At 38.8% G+C, this 18,972-nt stretch overlaps 2 protein-coding genes across 2 annotated transcripts in view; one reads left to right on the forward strand and one right to left on the reverse strand.

Moving 5' to 3' along the window:
• LOC136864344 (lachesin) overlaps positions 1 to 18,972 on the forward strand; it is a 512,637-nt gene that overhangs the window by 47,811 nt on the left and 445,854 nt on the right. The window lies entirely within an intron of this gene.
• The window catches only part of LOC136865261 (UDP-glycosyltransferase UGT5), a 48,424-nt gene continuing 36,366 nt past the window's right edge, over positions 6,915 to 18,972 (reverse strand). Inside the window, exons 4-5 of the mRNA XM_067142397.2 lie at positions 18,410 to 18,629; positions 6,915 to 7,636 (exon numbers count right to left, since the gene is read on the reverse strand). Of these exons, the coding sequence (XP_066998498.2) occupies positions 7,327 to 7,636; positions 18,410 to 18,629 (530 nt within the window). The 3' untranslated portion in view covers positions 6,915 to 7,326. The remainder of the gene's footprint in view (positions 7,637 to 18,409; positions 18,630 to 18,972) is intronic.

The following is an 18,972-nucleotide window of genomic DNA, read 5'->3' on the forward strand; positions in this document are numbered from 1 at the left end:
TGTAGCTCTATATCGTGCGAACTTCATGTTCCCACAGCACTACGGGCATGAACGCGGAATGAGGTTAAAAATTATTATCAGTGACATAATTATTACTAGTGAGAATAATATACCGCTGAAATGTGTGTATTACTGTTCTGTTCTTGTGTATTTGAGCATTCTATTCTATTCTATTCTATTCTATTCTATTCTATTCTATTCTATTATATTCTATTCTATTCTATTCTATTCTATTCTATTCGTATTGCCATACGGTTTCTTGAAAGGTTTTACTCCTAGATAACCAGCAAAAGCGATCAACATGAAGAAATACACCAGTAAAGTGCAGGAAGAGATTTCTACGGCTTGGAACGAGTGTATATGTTCAGTACAGTAATACAATGCCTAGCCCACACCACGTTTATTAGTAAGAAAAATATTCAACGCTCATCCGAGGTTTGTTCAATGTATAACGACACACGTGTTCAGTGGCGGCTGGTGCATGTGTGTGCTGTAACCCATCCCCCGTCCAAAAATAAGAATATTTAGAAACATATGCGGTTTTCAAGAGGCTCTCCACTGAGTTTTCCACAATGAATAAACACGCAAACAACCCCAACACGTATACACATTCCTCATTCAGAACGATATAATTAAACACACAATAACACTTTCAATCACAAAACATTCACGAACTCAGAAACACTTGCTGTGAAGCGCGCAGAAACAGAACTTCACAATGTTATAAAAATCATTGAAATAAAATCAGCAACGTCGTAATACAAAATTGCATGTTATGTTGCTGTAGTGAAATTTATGTCCGCCTCCGTAGTATAACAGTTAGTGTTATTAGCTGCCGTCCTCAGGGGCCCGGGTTCGATTCCCGGTACTTCCAGAAATTTAAGAAAGGCAGGAAGGCTGGTATGTGGTTAAAATGGTAGATGAAGCTCACCTCCATTTGGGGGTGTGCCTAAAAAGAGCTGCACCACCTCGGGATGAGGGTACGAGTTTAGATAGTGAAATTTATAAACTAGACATTTTGTAATTAAAGGACATCACAATATCATGTCCTTTATTTTGACAGCATAAAAAGTACATATCTTATAGTTCATCGATTTACAAATGTGGCTATGGAAGAGGCAAGTTGGGTGTATTAAGAGACCTGCAACTGATGGCTTTCTCTACAGTATTTAGTTTCCCGTTTGCTTTCAGCGATCCACTCTTAAATAACCGCTGAGTCACCTGCCACGTTCTCATTTCCGTCGAAATGCTAGTGGTGACCAGTGCTGCCTCTATGTGGTCGAACGAAGATTCGCTGTGAAATGATGTCTTCGCTGTTCTTTCCACAGCCTATCGAAGAAGTTAGGCACGGATGAGCAAATGGCGGAGTTCTTGCTTTCTGGCAAAAGGCTTAGAAATTGTCGCTGAGCCACGCTGAGCTGTGATCTGCACAGCTAATAGAGAAAATCGTCTCGGCCGTTATTCTTGACTTTAGAGACCGGGGCTGCTATCTCACCGTGAGATAGCTCCTCAATTCTAATCACGTAGGCTGAGTGGACCTCGAACCAGCCCTCAGGTCCAGGTAAAAATCCATGACCTGGCCGGGAATCGAAACCGGGTCCTCCGGGTAAGAGGCAGGCACGCTGCCTATACACCACGGGGTGACGAATATAACTACTACTACTAAAATACTTTCATTCCTCCCCTGAAGGGGGAGGCGGGTATCTTAGACGGTGACGCCGTCTCTCAGGCCGGGAGATTTGTTACGGTGAAGGATATGCTCGGAGAAAGTGAGGGGATTGGCGGCCGTGGCCTATACTGGGAACTATCCCGGCATTCGCCTTGGAACAGGAGAATGGAAAACCACGGGAAACAATTCTCAGGGCAGCCGACGGTTGGGGCCAGGCATAAGGTCCAGCCCTGTCCCGTCTCCCGAATGCAGAGGCGTTGAGCCACGGTAGAGCCGTGGCCAGCTCTCGTCTGCTCGGTTGGCCGGTCAGAGTGCAGAGCTGTTGGACCACGGATCAGCCGTGGCCACTTACTGGCCAAGACCCATTCTGCATCTACCGACGATGAAAACAAGAAGTTATATTTCGATATGGATTAAGGGGAGCCGTGACTGGAGCTTTGAACTTCTACAATTTATCACTTATCACAACCAAATTTAAAATACAAGAATATATTAATAAGATGGAGCACCACACAACATGTAAAGCTGATTGATTTGTTGCAAAGTTTTTAACAAATATATGTTGCATGGAAAATGCTTCTTGAGGCACTGTTTTCATTATTTTTGGGTTATAATTCGACAAACTTGTAAAAAATACTCATATATTTAATAAAGATAATAATAATAATAATAATAATAATAATAATAATAATAATAATAATAATAATAATAATAGTAATAATAATAATAACAATAATATCCGTCTGTTCTGTATGCTTCTGAGTGTCTTGTAATGGCCACGAAGGGCTCACTAATGATGATCTATATGAACACCAGGAGGACATCGTCACGTCTATAAGGAAACGGCGCCTGACTTTTTATGGATACTTGGCCCGCCTGGATTCCGAAAGACTCACCAATAGGATATTCACTGTAACAGGAAGAGGCAAGGCTTCTAGGAACAAATGGATCAGGTCAGTTAAGTCGGATATGGAACAACTAGATATCCCACTGGACAAACTCATGACCGACTACTGTTCCGTCAAGCTATCCTACACGGAGTTTTCCCAGCGTCCCTTACAAGTAAGAAGACTGCAGGAACTAAGTGGAGAGGGGAGAGAAAGCTGGCTCATAGTCGGCAAATGAAGAATTATTGGAAGAAGAAGAAAGCAACAACTTTACCGAAGAGTATATACGAGCCCCGTGGTCCGCAGTAGGCCTAAACGACAAAGAAGAAAGGAGAATAACTGTGGTTTATGTAATCAGATCTAAACTACTGGAGATAAACATTTTCAATTGTTCATTATTCATACGATAGGCAAAACTCTAGTTTGGAGCTACTTTAGGAATGAAAATATGAAGGTAATATTCAACTTATAATAAAACGCAGATCTAGTTTTCATTCCTGTACATATTGAAACATTTCAGCTGAATCTGATAAGAGCTCCGTCGCAAGGAGCGTTTTATATATGGCAATGAGCTGATAATATTTTAAGCTAGAAAACTGCAATTGAAAGTTTTCAGAAAGAAACTTGCATTAAAACTGCTCTGGACTTAAAGTTACTCTCTCAGACTTCTGTTTTCTCTTATGCACAGCCTTGGCCTACTACAAGGTAAATGTATTCCAGCGGGATTGTTGAAATGGCTGTCCGAAAGAATTTTGAAGCCAATATTGTCTGACGACGTCATGGACGTATGCTGTGCCGCTACCCTTTAAATCCAGCATTTACACCTTTAAAAATGGCGTTAGGACAAACGTGGTAGCAGCATTTGAAAGAGGAAGAATTGGCTATTTCTAAGCTGAAAATTTAAAAGTACATTTTTTGGTTAAAACCCGCAACACTTCAGTCATGACTCTCCTCAAGACACAAGGGACAGTAATTTAAATACACGTAGTAATGCACTTATTATATAATAATTCCACTTTATTGCATTTTAATATACTTCTTTACATTTTCTTTAAATCATGGATTTGAATTTCAGACTAGTAGAATCAGTGTTGGGAATACAATATTAACTGTATAGTACACTGTAGTAGCATGTTACATTCTTATTAATATGTTTTGTCATCAGTTTTTTTACATTCCAGGTAGTTCAACACCATACTGACGGAACATTTTACTGCAATCCTTATCTATCATAGATGTCTGTGTGCAAATACGATCGTTTTGAGATTTTAATAGTATTATCGCCAGCAACCTATAATTCCAACTGCATGCTTCAATTTTGGCCTCAAAACAAATGTATGTCCTTTAAATGAGCTATAGTGATAAATATCAGAAGTATAGTGATTTAAGTTAGGAAAGAAGTAACCTCTGATAACTATTACCTTTAATTTTATTTCAGTACTTCCGTCGCATTTATTCCAATTGTAAGTCCATATAGGCCAGTTAGGTTTCTTGAAATATTATGTTTTCAGTTTAGCAATATCTAATGTTTTATGAGAGTGATGTTGTACAACAACCAATTCCAAGGTGGCATATGACTGAATCCCTCCGTAAAGTTCGGTCTCATTTAGTAAAAGGCGAATATTCCTAGTGAATTTCAAAACTGCGACGGTGATTCAATAAATGTGGCAACAAGACCACCCACTGTCTAAGTTTAACAGAACCCATATAATACAGCACGTAGTGCACACTATTTTTTATACCAGTAATAATAATAATAATAATAATAATAATAATAATAATAATAATAATAATAATAATAATAATAATAAGAGCCTCCGTGGTTCAGACGGCGGCGCGTCGGCCTCTCACCGCTGGATACCGTGGTTCAAATCCCGGTCACTCCATGTGAGATTAGTGCTGGACAAAGCGGAGGCGGGACAGATTTTTCTCCGGGTACTTCGGTTTTCCCTGTTATATTTCATTCCAGCAACACTCTCCTTTCTCATTTCATAGCATCTATCAGTCATTAATAAAATCACTTTGGGAGTGGCGACCCCATTGTACTAATAGCCTATATATGATTCATTCATTTCATTCCTGACCCGGTCAATGACTGGAAAACAGGTTGTAGGTTTTCTTTTTCAATAATAATAATAATAATAATAATAATAATAATAATAATAATAATAATAATAATAATAATAATAATAATAATAATAATATTATAAGGTTATTACCAGCCTAGCTCAGCCGTTGTAAGACAGGTGCTTCAATTACACAGGCTGAGTGTTCGATAGAGTTTTAATGTTATTTGTTTAAGGTCTCTTTAATTGTTTGGAGATCTCGCATTCAAGAACCTTTAAACTGATATCCTTGAGCATAGAGGGCGAATACCTCAAACAAACACGTTATGCAGCTGTTCTATGTTATCAATATCGAACATGTTCTCTGAGAATAATTTATAGAAACTTGCATTTAATTCTGGAAGCATTACATTCATTTTTATTCGGTCGTGTAATGGAAAGTCCTTGTAGTGTAAAATAATGGGTGAGAGTATTGTACAGTCCTTCAAAAGAAATTAAGAATGAGCTCGTGGTATTGTGTCAATTTCTCACAAGCGCACTTTTCTCAGAAACAATTGAGCCTGTGGGTGTCCACAGACTTTGTATTTGTATCTATCCTCTTCTTTTTCTACAGCTTTTTCTGTAATCACTATTGTGAGTTTCTGTGGTGTTAATAGTGTAGTGTGTTGTCTGAATATGAAGAGGAAAGTGTTGGGACAAACACAACACCCCGTCCCCGGAGCAGAAGAATTAATCAGAGGCGATTAAATTCCCCGATCCAGCCAGGAATCGAACTCGGGACCCTCTGAACCGAAGGCCTCAACGCTGACCATTCATCCAATGAGTCGAAGTATTTGTATCTAAATGGGAGGTGAATTAGATAATAATATATAAATTATATATATATATATATGAAAAAACCAAACCAAACCCCATGGCACAACAGCCCTTGAAGGCCCTTGGCCTACCAAGCGACCGCTGCTCAGCCCGAAGGCCTGCAGATTAAGAGGTGTCGTGTGGTCAGCACGACGAATCCTCTCGGCCGTTATTCTTGGCTTTCTAGACCGGATATATAATAATAATAATAATAATAATAATAATAATAATAATAATAATAATAATAATAATAATAATAATAATAATAATTGAAGCCAGTCCGCCTCTGTGGTGTAGTGGTTAGCGTGATTAGCTGCCACCCCCGGAGGTCCGGGTTCGATTCCCGGCTCTGCCACGAAATTTGAAAAGTGGTACGAGGGCTGGAACGGGGTCCACTCAGCCTCGGGAGGTCAACTGAGTAGAGGTGGGTTCGATTCCCACCTCAGCCATCCTCGAAGTGGTTTTCCGTGGTTTCCCACTTCACCTCCAGGCGAATGCCGGGATGGTACCTAACTTAAGGCCACGGCCGCTTCCTTCCGTCATCCTTGCCTATCCCTTCCAATCTTCCGATCCCCCTACAAGGCCCCTGTTCACCATAGCAGGTGAGGCCGCCTGGGCGAGGTACTAGTCATACTCCCCAGTTGTATCCCCCGATCAAGAGTCTGAAGCTCCAGGACACTGCCCTTGAGGCGGTAGAGGTGGGATCCCTCGCTGAGTCTGAGGGAAAAGCCGAACCTGGAGGGTTAACAGATGATGATGATGATGATGATAATTGAAGCCAGAATGCCTATATGCAAGCTAATGTCTGGCATTAAACTATAATTTAGATAAACTAGAAATACTATAAAGGCGAATCATGAGGAAAATATTAGGCCCACAAAACACACCAGAAGGTTGGAAATTACGAAGTAATGCTGAAATATATCAAAAAAATAGAAAATATATCAGATGTAATGAGGAAAAGGAGACTTATGTTTTTTGGACATTTATATCGAATGCAAGATAGTAGAATAACCAGTAAGATTTTCAGATATTTGTGGGGTAAGAAATCAACGACAAACTGGGTCAATGAAGTAAGAAAGGATTTAGAATATAACAACAGAAGGAATAAATAATGGAGAAGGCTTTCGGGAAAAAGTATTGAAAATAGAAGGATTCCAAGGTAGGAAAGTAAAAAAGACTGGTTCAAAGTGGTGTGAAGACAGAAAGAAGAAACATAGTGAACAGATGAAAGCGTACTGGAAGACAAGGAAAGAACAAAGAAGAAGGAATTGAAATTGGCACGTGGTCCTCTGGTGGCCCATTCGAAGGAACAATAATAATAATAATAATAAAAATAATAATAATAATAATAATAATAATAATAATAATAATAATAATAATAATAATAATAATAATAATAATAATAATAATAATAATAATGTTAAATGCGAGGAATATACAATATCCTGCGCTCATTCCTTGTTTTGAGCAACAACTCATTGAAATCATCTTAGAGCAATACGCCCTAGAATGATTCACAGTAATGGTTGTTGGTTGATGTAAACAGTTTGAGATATCATGATCAACATATCCATGTACAAAGCACGTTTGACGTCTACCTGACAACCAGGCTAGTTTAAAGTACTCATTTTAGCATGTGTATTAGTACACTTTAGCTCTAATTTATCTGTAATAAATAGTGAAGGGCCGTGAGAATCGTAACGATACATTGAAATGCTCTCAGTTTTACTACTGTCTCTAGACATTACGTCTCTGTTAATTTCGACATTACTTTGCTCAAATTTTGAGGTTACCCGTTGAGTAATTTGTACCATTGTGCCTATAACCTAGATCTAGAAGTATCGCCTTAACTATACTTTTCTTTTGATGATCTTGCAGGAAAATCAATTAAGCGCTTCTTTTCGGATCGATAATATCTAATAATTGTGTTTAGAGCTAGGAAAATAGTTCCAATCGTTAGGAAAGATGAAAGGATGGTGACTGCGATGACGTCGAATAGCAGGTACTGATACAGAGGCATGTCCACAGCGGCCGATCGGAGGTGCGGAGCGCCGCCATGTCTGATAACGTATTCGGTCCAGTAGACGGCCGTCTCCAGCGCTGATTGCGGACGATCTCGGAAGAGACGAGACAACCTCTGGGCATTCTCTCGATAGCTGCAACATAGAGTGAAATAGTAATTCACATGGTTTAAGGCAACTGATTTATAATCTACATAAATAAATTCGTAACGACCGTGTGTCTCCACATCGAATATTTTGACAAAATTTTCGTACAGGTATCCGTTTCAGGCCTAATAATGACATCTGCATTTTTTTAGCTTTGGTTTCTGTCTGTCTGTTTATTTATTTGTCTGACATAATTCCGGCACCTCACCGTCTCCAATAACCATAAAGTTAGAGAATAGAACATAAAAAACTATAATATTATTATCTATTTGTCTGAGTTCTTAACCTAGAAAACTACTGGATATATTTTAACCAAACATTATATGTAGCATCCACCTGTCCAAAGGTAGTTTTGAAGTCCATACCATTTCATATTCCTGGAAGTGATTGGGTTTTAGAGGAAATTAAACAGTGGTTATACTCTCCCACAATGTATACAAGACCAATCTGAATGCAAATCTACCACCCTTAATGGCAATCTGTTTCTAAACATTTTTCTCATGTGTACCTTTTCGATAGGAGGATTAATAAGGAAGATATCACTAAGGAACGGTTTTACAGGCTATGTTCCAGCGGGCAAAGACCAAAAGGTGTTGCACGTGGAGCAGATTACTTTTCTACATCAAATCGTAATGCACGTGCATCTATGCATTGAACGTTTTGGCAAAATTTTCGTACATTTATCCGTTTCAGGTCTTATAATGACCATCTGCATATATTTTAGCTTTGGTATGTCTGTCTGTAGATATATATGTTTGTCAGTTTGAGTTCTTATAACTAGAAAACTACTGGATATATTTCTACCAAACTTCATGTTTATAATCCAACTATCCTTGGGTAGGTTTAGGGCCAACATTATTTTTAAATCCCTGGATGGACTGGGGTTTTATAGGAAGATCGAAACAGTGATTTTACACTCCCAGAAATTATATATGATCGACCTTCATGGAAATCAATCAGTCTTAATGCGAGAGGGAGCTAACGCAAAAATCGTTAAAAATGTGTTATTTACATATTTGGATATTTTTAGTATGTATTGGAGGAGCGAAAAGGAACTGGCCACCATACCGAACGTAAATTCCGGCTAAGGCACACCTCTGCGGAGGTTCGGACCTGCCTTCGGGCAGAATACACCCTTACCTTACCCTAGTATATATTCATCATCCCACAATATATGAATAATTATTATATACTTTTATCCTCCCACTGTACAAAAGAAAGATTTTGGAATACCACTGAATAGCAATCTAGCAGTGCGAAAAGAATATCACTAGCACTCAATTTCTAAAACTTTCTTCTCATGTGTACTTTTTCGATAAGAATATTAATTAGGGAGAAGTCATTAACGGACGGTTTTTCAGTCCATGTCCCAGAAGTGTATGCACTTTGTGATCTACTCATTCGGTACTGCATGATCAGGTACATATGGTGACAAGCTGTCACTTGGAGTTAGCGTTTATAGAAAGTTTATTCTCAATATATATTTATTTAGATTGGGTATATCACAAGAATGCATACAACAAACGATTAAGAATATGTTATATCCGTTATTTTGTGTCGTATCCGTATTGATTGTATACTAGCAAATGTACCCGTGCTTCGCTACGGTATTCTATATCGTATACGGATTTCTCCGTAAATTACTGTAAATACTGTAATTGCACCTACAAATGGACTTCACCATCAGACGACTCGTTCAGTGTTCTACATGGTTGGTCCTGTGACATTTTTCCGTATCTCCTATATTTATGGGTTAGATTCAGTTATTCATTGAATGGGGTGAAATTTGGTACAGTTTTCACATACTACTTTATTTTTTTGATACTCATGTGACCCTGGAATCATAAAATTTTGCGAACCTATGGCCACTGGTCATGTCAATATGCCTGCCCAATGTCATGTTTGCATCTTTCCTATAAGTGTGCCAAACAATAACATACACGTGTAAAAACTACAACATTAACTTGAACTCAAATGCAGTACTATTTAACGAATAAGGGACAGAGATACGACAAAATGTCATAGGCCCAAAGTTGTAGATCTCTCCGAATTGAAACGCGATCTTTTGTGATACGACTTACGGTTTAGCCACCAATTATTCCGAAAGGAAGGTCTGCACCGTCGTTAAAATTGCATCCACATTTGGATATTTTCCGTGGCCATAAGTTATACATTTGCATGGCCTGGAAGATGTATTTCCTCCAAGAAAAGATTGTCCAGGTTTCGGGATTAACACTCGCATACACACGGAGTAATTAATGAAGAAAGTAATACAGTTGAGTAAGTTGAAATTGACAGAAAATAGGATTATAACTGAGGAAAGCGGGGTGAGTACAAATATGTAAATTCTAAGTGAATTTATTGAAAAATCAAATGCCCCTCAATAAATAATGCTGGTATGAGTTATGGATATAAGAAAGCCGTAACAGAGGAGAAATTTAGGCGCAGTAATTCTTAGGTAAACAGATAAGAAGATGAGTAATGGTGTTATTACTTGAGCTATTCGAGGACGGTTATAACCTCCAACGATATTCCGCCAATATCCCGCAGAATGGCCGATTGAGGCATCTCTTGCCTTCTACCCAAGGAACAACGAAGAATTTAAAGGCATAAGGAAAATGGCAATACGTTACTTCCTTGGTGGCATGCAGTCAGAGACGTTGCCATGGTAACCTGTAAGTTCGTTGTCGGTCTGTCGGTCACTCAATGCAGAGCATGATACCCGCAGAAAATAGTAGATTTCTCCGTCATTTGAAGAGTAAAGTAAATTATGAACATAACGAAAGTTGTTCATGATGAAGATTCGTTTCACATACGGTCCACAGAGTTTGCAGAAAATCAATAGTGTAAGAGAAATGGAGGAAAACATTATGGTTTTCCTATAAACCTCCCCGTCTATTCAAAGATTTTAATATGATATGCATATCGAAACCTTCTTCGGGATGCATATAATCTAAATATGAAGTTAGGTTGAGATTTATCCAGCTGTTTCGCCGTGATGGTGGAACAAACAGACAGACAAACAGACAGACATGAAAAATATAAAAAAACCGATTCGGTCTTGAGTTGACCTAAAACGGATAAATATCTGAAAAATTGGCTAAACAAACAAAATTACAGACATCGGGCCCTCTAAACTTTATTTATAGACTATAGATAAGCATGGAGACGTCCAGCAGTGCAGACCTTTATTTCGAGAGTTACTGCTTTGAAACTGTACGGCATATCTACAAACGGACTTCACCATCAGACGCCGCGTTCAGTGTTTTACATGGCTGGTTCCATGACGTCTTCTCTTATCACCTATATTTATGGTTTGATTGAGTTAGAAATTTTGTACAATTTTCACATACTACTTTTTTTTATACTCATGTGACAGATAGAATAATAAAATTTGGCTATCGCATGGCCACTGGTCATGTCAATGTGCGTGCCGAATGTCATGATTTTATCTTTCCTATAAGTGTACCAAATAATAACATATACGTGTAAAAATACAAAATTAACTTGAAATCGAGAAATACAGCTCTGCTTAACGTATGCGGGATAGAAATACGACAAAAAATCATAGTACCAAAGTTGTAGATCTCTCCAAAATGAAACGCGATTGTGCTTTCTAATTTGTGATACGACTTACCGACCAGCCACCAATTATCCCGAAACGAAGGTTTGCACCGTCGTTAACACTGCATCCATATTTCGATATTTTCCGGAGCCAAAAGTTATACATTTGGATAGCTTAGAATATTTCCTCAAAGGAAAGAGTGTCCGGGTTTCGGGATTAGCACTCGCATAAATACGGAGTAATTAAAGAAGCAAAATAATACATCTAAGAAAGCTGACATTAATAGAAAATGGATTATAACTGAGGATAGCCGGATGACGACAAATATGTAAATACCAAGTGAATGTATTCGAAAATCAAATGCGCCTCAATAAAGTATGCCGGTGTGAGTTAATGGATATAACAAAGCGGTAACAGAGGAGAAATTCAGGTGCGGGTATTCTTAGGTAAACAGATAAGAAGATGAGTAATGATGTTTTTAATTGAGCTATTCGAGGGCGGTTATAACCTCCAACGATATTCCGCCAATATCCCGCAGAATGGCCATTTGACGCCTCTCTTACCTTCTACCCAAGGAACAACCAAGAATGTAAAGGCATGATGAGGAAAATGGCAATACGTTACTTCCCTGCTGGCATGCAGAGACGTTGCCATGGTAACCTGTAAGTTCGTTGTCGGTCTGTCGGTCACTCAATGCAGAGCATGATACCAGCAGAAAATTGTAAATTTCTCCGTCATTTGAAGAGTAAGGTAAATTATGAACATAGCAAAAGTTGTTAATAATGAAGATGCGTTTCACATACGGTCCACAGAGTTAACAGAAAATCAATAGTATAAGAGAAAATGGAGGAAAACCGTTCTTGTTTTCCTATAAACTCCCGTCTATTCAAAGATTTCAATACGATATGCATATCGATACCTTCCTCGGGATGAGTATAATCTAAATATGAAGTTAGGTTGAGATTTGTCTAACCGTTTCACCGTGATGGAGGAACAAACAAACAGACAAACAGACACGAAAAATAAAAACCACCGATTCGGTCTTGAGTTTACTTAAAACGGATAAATATCTGAAAAATTGGCAAAAACAAAAACCAAAAACGAAATTACGGACAGCGGAACTCCTACAACTTTATTTATATAGATTGGTAAATAAAGGATATGTTTACGAAAAATTGGATTTTTACTCCGAGTCCAGTAGAATACTTGGTGAACGTCACTTTAAGGTGAGTTAAGGGGAAGAACTAACGAACTATTTTAATTTTTTACGATTCAACAGATAATAAGGGAGGAAGAAGTAGTGCCAAGTATTGAGGTATAATATATTCATTTCGACAACTTTTGTTTATGTTATTGATCACGGAAAGACAAACTGTCAAATATAATTAAACCTAGCTCTATTACCCGGCCCTGCCCGGGCACTTTATTGATTGTTTACTTTTAGGTATTTTATAACCTGTTCATTATGTGTGAAGCGAATTTTTGTAGATTTCGTTATTGTGACGCTGACTGATACTTCAACCCCTTTCCACTCCCGCCCAGGGAGGTGCTCACACATAAATCCATGTTTTGGGCCATTTAGGAATTTTAAGCCCTTCTCAACCCCCATGTCGAGGGGGATGAACTTGGACTTGAACGACATGCGGAGTATTACCGTACATCTCAGCACCCATAAACCTATGGAATCGACAATATTTTCGATTACTTTTATACGCCACCCCCTCCCCACCTCCACCCACAGTGTTTTCTCTGGACAGTCATATGTGTAAAAGAATCTCACCTTGGTCTAGCCTACATTTACACACGTGCCTACTTCTGCTGTAGAATCCTTGAGCTGACTCTCATGGTTACGGCTGTTTATTTCTTTATCCGATTCCTAGAGCGGGGTACTGTGATGCCGATATCTCCTTAACGGTTGATTTTGGACCCTTAAAACATGATTTTTTAGGGCCTTACCGTGTTTTGTTCTTCGCGTCGTGAGGCTTAAAATAAGCTTTCGACTCGTCCTTGTGTGACAGATTCGACATTTCGTCTATATTGGCCTACAATTACTTTTATAGAGAAATTCTTGAAACCTTTTGATACATTATTTCAATTTTCGTAGCGATCTATATTTGTGTTGAAAATAAAATACAGCCCATGTTACTCTCTGGTAATGTCACTCTCCATAGGTGAAAGAATTTTTTAAATTAGTTTAGTAGTTTTTGAGTGTATTCATCACAAACAAATATACCAACATACAAACATTTTTCTCTTTATAAGATTATAGTAAAGATAAATATTTAGTTTAATAAATATTTTTATACGGCATATTCATAGCACTCATTGGCCGAACATATGATCCAAAATAGTCATATTAAAAGTGTCTTATATCTAATAAGTATCTGTCTCCTTATGTGAACAGTCAATCAATCAAATAATTAAGTGCACATACTTTTCATTTTGATAGTAGTATTTAATTTACCATAATTTATTCTACCACACGCAGGCTAAACATCTACCTTTTCGGGTGCCAGTTGGGTCTGAGGTCTAACTATTGAAATTTGCTTCATACGCTGTCAAAACTGAGTGAATCATTGGCATTCCGTATTACCGGAGAACGTGAAAATATATGTTAAGGTTTACTGTGTTTTACATGTGATTGTACATTCTTTTATACATTTTGGAGCTCTGTTGTATCGAGATATATAGCGCAGCGTTACTTTGAACTGGAAATGCGGAGAGTGGCATGATGTTAACCACACGGATGCAGAATGGAATCTCTTTGATGTTCAACTCGCGGATATGACCCATATGCAAGGAAATTTTTAATGGTATCGCTGTGATTTATTGGTGATCCAGTTCGTGACTCACTTTTCCTTTATTCATAGCAATTTATAAGTATAATTTATAGAAATGTCTCTTGCATTAATTTAAGTTTGATGGCCAACACCCATTATTTTCAAACTGTGCATGTTCCTGAAGATCTTACTACCCACAAACAAGAAATTAAACTTTTTTTTTCTAGTTGTTTTAGTCGCACCGACACAGATAGGTCTTACGGCGACGATGGGACAGGAAAGGGCTAGGAGTGGGAAGGAAACGTCCGTGGCCTTAATTAAGGTACAGCCCCAGCATTTGCCTGGTGTGAAAATTGCAAACCACGGTAAACCATTTTCAGGGCTGCCGACAGTGGGGTTCGAACCTACTATCTCCCGAATACTGGATACTGGCCGCACTTAAGCGACTGCAGCTATCGAGCTCGGTAGAAATTAAACTAAAGGGCCTTGGATTTTAATGTATGTGTATGTGTTTGCATATTGAGTACTCAGCTCAAGGCTAGTTGGATCATCAAGAGGTCCACCATCAGCTGTCATAGAGTGCGCATGCGTCACTGAAGAGTTATACAATGAAAATGAGGAGTGAGGTAGCTTCCCATTGATTTCCTCATAGAGCCAGAAGTAGCTATTATACCTGTCTACCAAGCTCACTGAAATGCACCAATCAACTGACCCCATTTACAGAGTATTCATTACAGGAGTTTATCACTAGAATCGTTCATACCTCAGCCACTTTCTTATTGTCAAAGCCAAGGATAAGACTGGCACAGCTCAATGAAAGTAATAAATTTGCTCTAGCCCATTCAAAGGACGCAGCACACTGTGCACAGTAGGTACCGCTAGCAAAACGAGTGGCTTTGATGTATAGTACCTAAATATTATAGTCATTCTCTGTTTAATGCCAAGCAGAGGAAAGTATAGGTTGACCCAAAAGGTTGTTAACATTTGACGAGGCAATACACGAAATATTGGAGGTAGAGACACACATGATTGGTATGACATGAGGTTTTGTTGAAACCAAATAAAGTACACAAAATGACCAACAGATGGCGCTGGACAGAAACACGTCAAGTACAAATGGCCACACATGCTTGACAAGACATAGAGTTTTATTGACACCAATAACGAGTGCTCAAACAGTCCAACAGATGGTGCTGGACAGCAACATATTAGTGATGCCGCATGAAACCCGTGTACGGTGTAAAAGGTGCTGTCTTGAGAGAGGGCATCAGATGAGCCCGCAATCGCGTATGTTGACGTTACCAGAAAATTAGCGAAGCTTTATTTACTTTATTTTGGTGTCAATAAAATCATGAAAAATGTGAATCATGTGTGTGAATTATTACCTCTTTACCTCCAATATTACGTGAAGTATTGCCTCGTGAAATGTTAATGGAATTTCGGGGCACGCTATGTATCGGATAAATAACTTTCATTCATTTCATTTCAGCCAGTTGATTTATAATCCTGACAATCTGAAATATTTCTGGATCGAGAGAACAACCTAGACAGACAATTTAAATGTTGATATTTAGGTCATGAGAATATACAGCTATCTACCACACCGCCAGACTGAGTGGCTCAGACGGTGCCATTGTTGGGAATTCAACCAAAGCAGAATAATAATATTGTACGTGTTTTGTAAGCATGGAATAACGAAACTCAAACATGAAACTAGGTGTTTATAATAGAAACGCAAGGCTACAAAATTCGCAAAATAACCATATTACAAACATATTATCATTGTTTACCTAAGATAAACATGAAATTTGTAGAATAAGTAAGGAACGTACGAAACTATTTTGATTATCAGTTTAATTATTCAGACGCCGAATATTCCTTCCAGAATACAATGGTGACAGTATCAAACTACATTCCAAATATCTGTTATCGTAGGCCGTGGGGCCCTTAGCTGAGTCCTGGGATTGCTTCCACTTACTTCTGCCAGATTCCTCACTTTCATATATCCTATCCGACCTCACTTGGTCAACTTTTGTTCTTTTCCGATCCCAACAGTATTAGGTTAGGGAGACCTAGGGAATTTTCCATTTTCATGTCCTTCGTGGCCCTAGTCTTTCTTTGGCCGATATCTTTATTTTTCGAAGTATCGGATCCCTTCCATTTTTCTTTCTGATTAGTGTTATATAGAGGATGGTTACCTAGTTGTAATTCCTCTTAAAACAATAATCATAACCACCACCAGTAGAATTACATGCAGGAAGGAGTGGAGATTGGGTAGTACGAAGATACGTTTAAAATTTCCGGCCAGAATGGCGTGTTTTAGGGCATTGTATCACTTAAAATATGCACTTTTTACTTCACTTAACTGCAAGTAATTTACTGTATGCAATTTTCAGTTATTCACTCTTTTGTTAACCTGAAGTTTAAAAAATGGGCATATAGAATGGTTTTCTGAAGTAACAAGCGTTATTTTCCTTAGGTTATGATTAAAGATGGTTCTGATGTTAATGACAGATGTTAGATATGAGTTTCATTAAACGATATTTTTCTTTTGCATTTACGGGCCCGTATTTTATTCAGTGTATTATTAAGAGTCAGCCTCTGTGGTGTAGTGGTTAGCGTAATTAGCTGCCACCCCCGGAGGCCCGGGTTCGATTCCCGGCTCTGCCACGAAATTTGAAAAGTGTTACGAGGGCTGGAACGGGGTCCACTCAGCCTCGGGAGGTCAACTGAGTAGAGGTGGGTTCGATTCCCACCTCAGCCATCCTGGAAGTGGTTTTCCGTGGTTTCCCACTTCTCCTCCAGGCAAATGCCGGGATGGTACCTAACTTAAGGCCACGGCCGCTTCCTTCTCTCTTCCTTGTCTATCTCTTCCAATCTTCCCCATCCCCGCAAGGGCCCTGTTCAGAATAGCAGGTGAGGCCGGCTGGACGAGGTACTGGTCATTCTCCCCAGTTGTATCCCCCGACCAAGAGTCTGAAGCTCCAGGACACTGCCCTTGAGGCGGTAGAGGTGGGATCCTTCGCTGAGTCCGAGGGAAAAACCGAACCTGGAGGGTAAACAGAAGATGATGATGATGATGTATTATTAAGATGTCTACCACTATTTAGAAATCAATAACAAGGGCTTATCACCGATTTTAGTGAGGCACTTGGTAGTTAGGACAAAATTCACTGTTTCATAATTAATTTGTTCTGTCCTTCTTATTCTTCTACTTCTTGTAGAGCCTTCTTCATTATTGAAGGCTGGCCACAATCCCAGCGAAATCTGTACGATGTTCGGCTGTTCTCATCAGTCCTGTCCAATCCTGTAAGTTCCTCAGCTAAGAGTGTTTCTTTCGTCCGCGACTCTTATGTCCATCAGTTTTACCCTGCATGATGAATTAAGAAGGTTGTACTCTTCACTCCTTTCTTTTCTTGATTGTACACATCAACATTCGTTCCCTCTTCATGCGTTTTAGTAGGGCAGCACTGGAGCTGTGGTCAGTCCACGAGATCCGATAAATACTTCGGAGCACCCGCGCCTAGAAGGCATTTATTCTCTGAATAGTGTTACGTTTCACTGCCATGTTTCAGCGCCGTACAGAAGTACTGAATATACATAGCATCCGACGAAGTTGTGACGTTTCTCCAAGCTGAAGCTTCTGTCACACAGTAGATTCCTCATTTCCTGTCCTAATGAATAAAAATCCACAAAATATCGTAACATATTGATTCAGTTATTCTCGAAAACACCAAAACAGACCTCCCTTTACGTAAACAACAACATCGTCCAACAAGTATCTTCCATCAAATACCTTGGAGCTCTAGTGAACCAGCATTGTGATTCAAAATGTGAAATCTTAGCGAGGATTGGAGAAGCAAAAAATATGTTCAATACCATGAGGACCTTATTCACCAGCCGAGAACTCAACCTCCAGCTCAGAGTTCGAATGCTACGTTGTTATGTCTTTCCTGTCCATCTGTATGGTTTCGAAGGGTGGACGCTCAGCCCTTTATTGGAGAAGCGGATTGAATCTTTTGCGGCGGTGGTATGGACATACGTCAATAGAAATCTTCCGTGCTGCCGTTTCGCATGTAATCATAATCTATTGGATCGCCAATCTTTGGAGGGAGACGGCGTCATAAGAAGAAGACCGATTCAGTAGTATTAAATATATGCATTGAATGTATGTTCTATTACATTCTATATTACGCAACCTACTGCGGCATTTCTCCTTTCAACCCACTTTTCTCATGTGTCAGGGGTTTGCACGTTCACCCCCACCCGCAGCGGCGCCTATGTCAATGCTGTTAACTTTAGGAAGATATTTTTAAAAATGTTCTTAATAAACAGAAAAGGAACTATACGAAACATAAATAATGAAGATATCCCTGTTTGTTTATCGTTTCCAAAAGAATAACAGTAGCTCCTCACCTAGGATTGTGTAGAACAGCCTGGAAAGCCGCTGCAACTGTTTGTTTGTTAATAGTGTGGTATTCCATTAGAATTGCAATTCCCTTGGAGACATAATTCTCAAGGTTTAATCGTTGATCGCTGAACATAGGTATTCCTATCATCGGTACTCCTGAATGTACTGCTTCCTGAGTACCCATTAAACCTCCATGGGTAACGAACACTTTGACCTTGGGATGACCTGAAAGAAATAGAAGAATATAATTTATAATATTTACTGTTATGAACATAATGAAGATTAAAATGCAGTAGAAATATCTCCATATGATATTATTTGTTTTAATACTTCATTATGATTGGTGTAATAACTTATACCATATATTTGAAAGAACAAATCATTCAGAGTTACTTTTATTTGTATAGTATTTCATAATCTCTTTCATTCCCTCTTTAAGAATACATATCAACATTTCCCTTTTACAATTTGCTATTATTTTAGCTAGTGGATTTACGTTGCACCGACACAGATAGTTCTTATGGTGACGATGTGATAGGAAAGGCCTAAGAGTTGGAAGGAAGCGTCC

This window comes from Anabrus simplex, chromosome 1 (assembly GCF_040414725.1).
Source record: "Anabrus simplex isolate iqAnaSimp1 chromosome 1, ASM4041472v1, whole genome shotgun sequence".
Taxonomy (NCBI): Eukaryota; Metazoa; Arthropoda; class Insecta; order Orthoptera; family Tettigoniidae; genus Anabrus; species Anabrus simplex.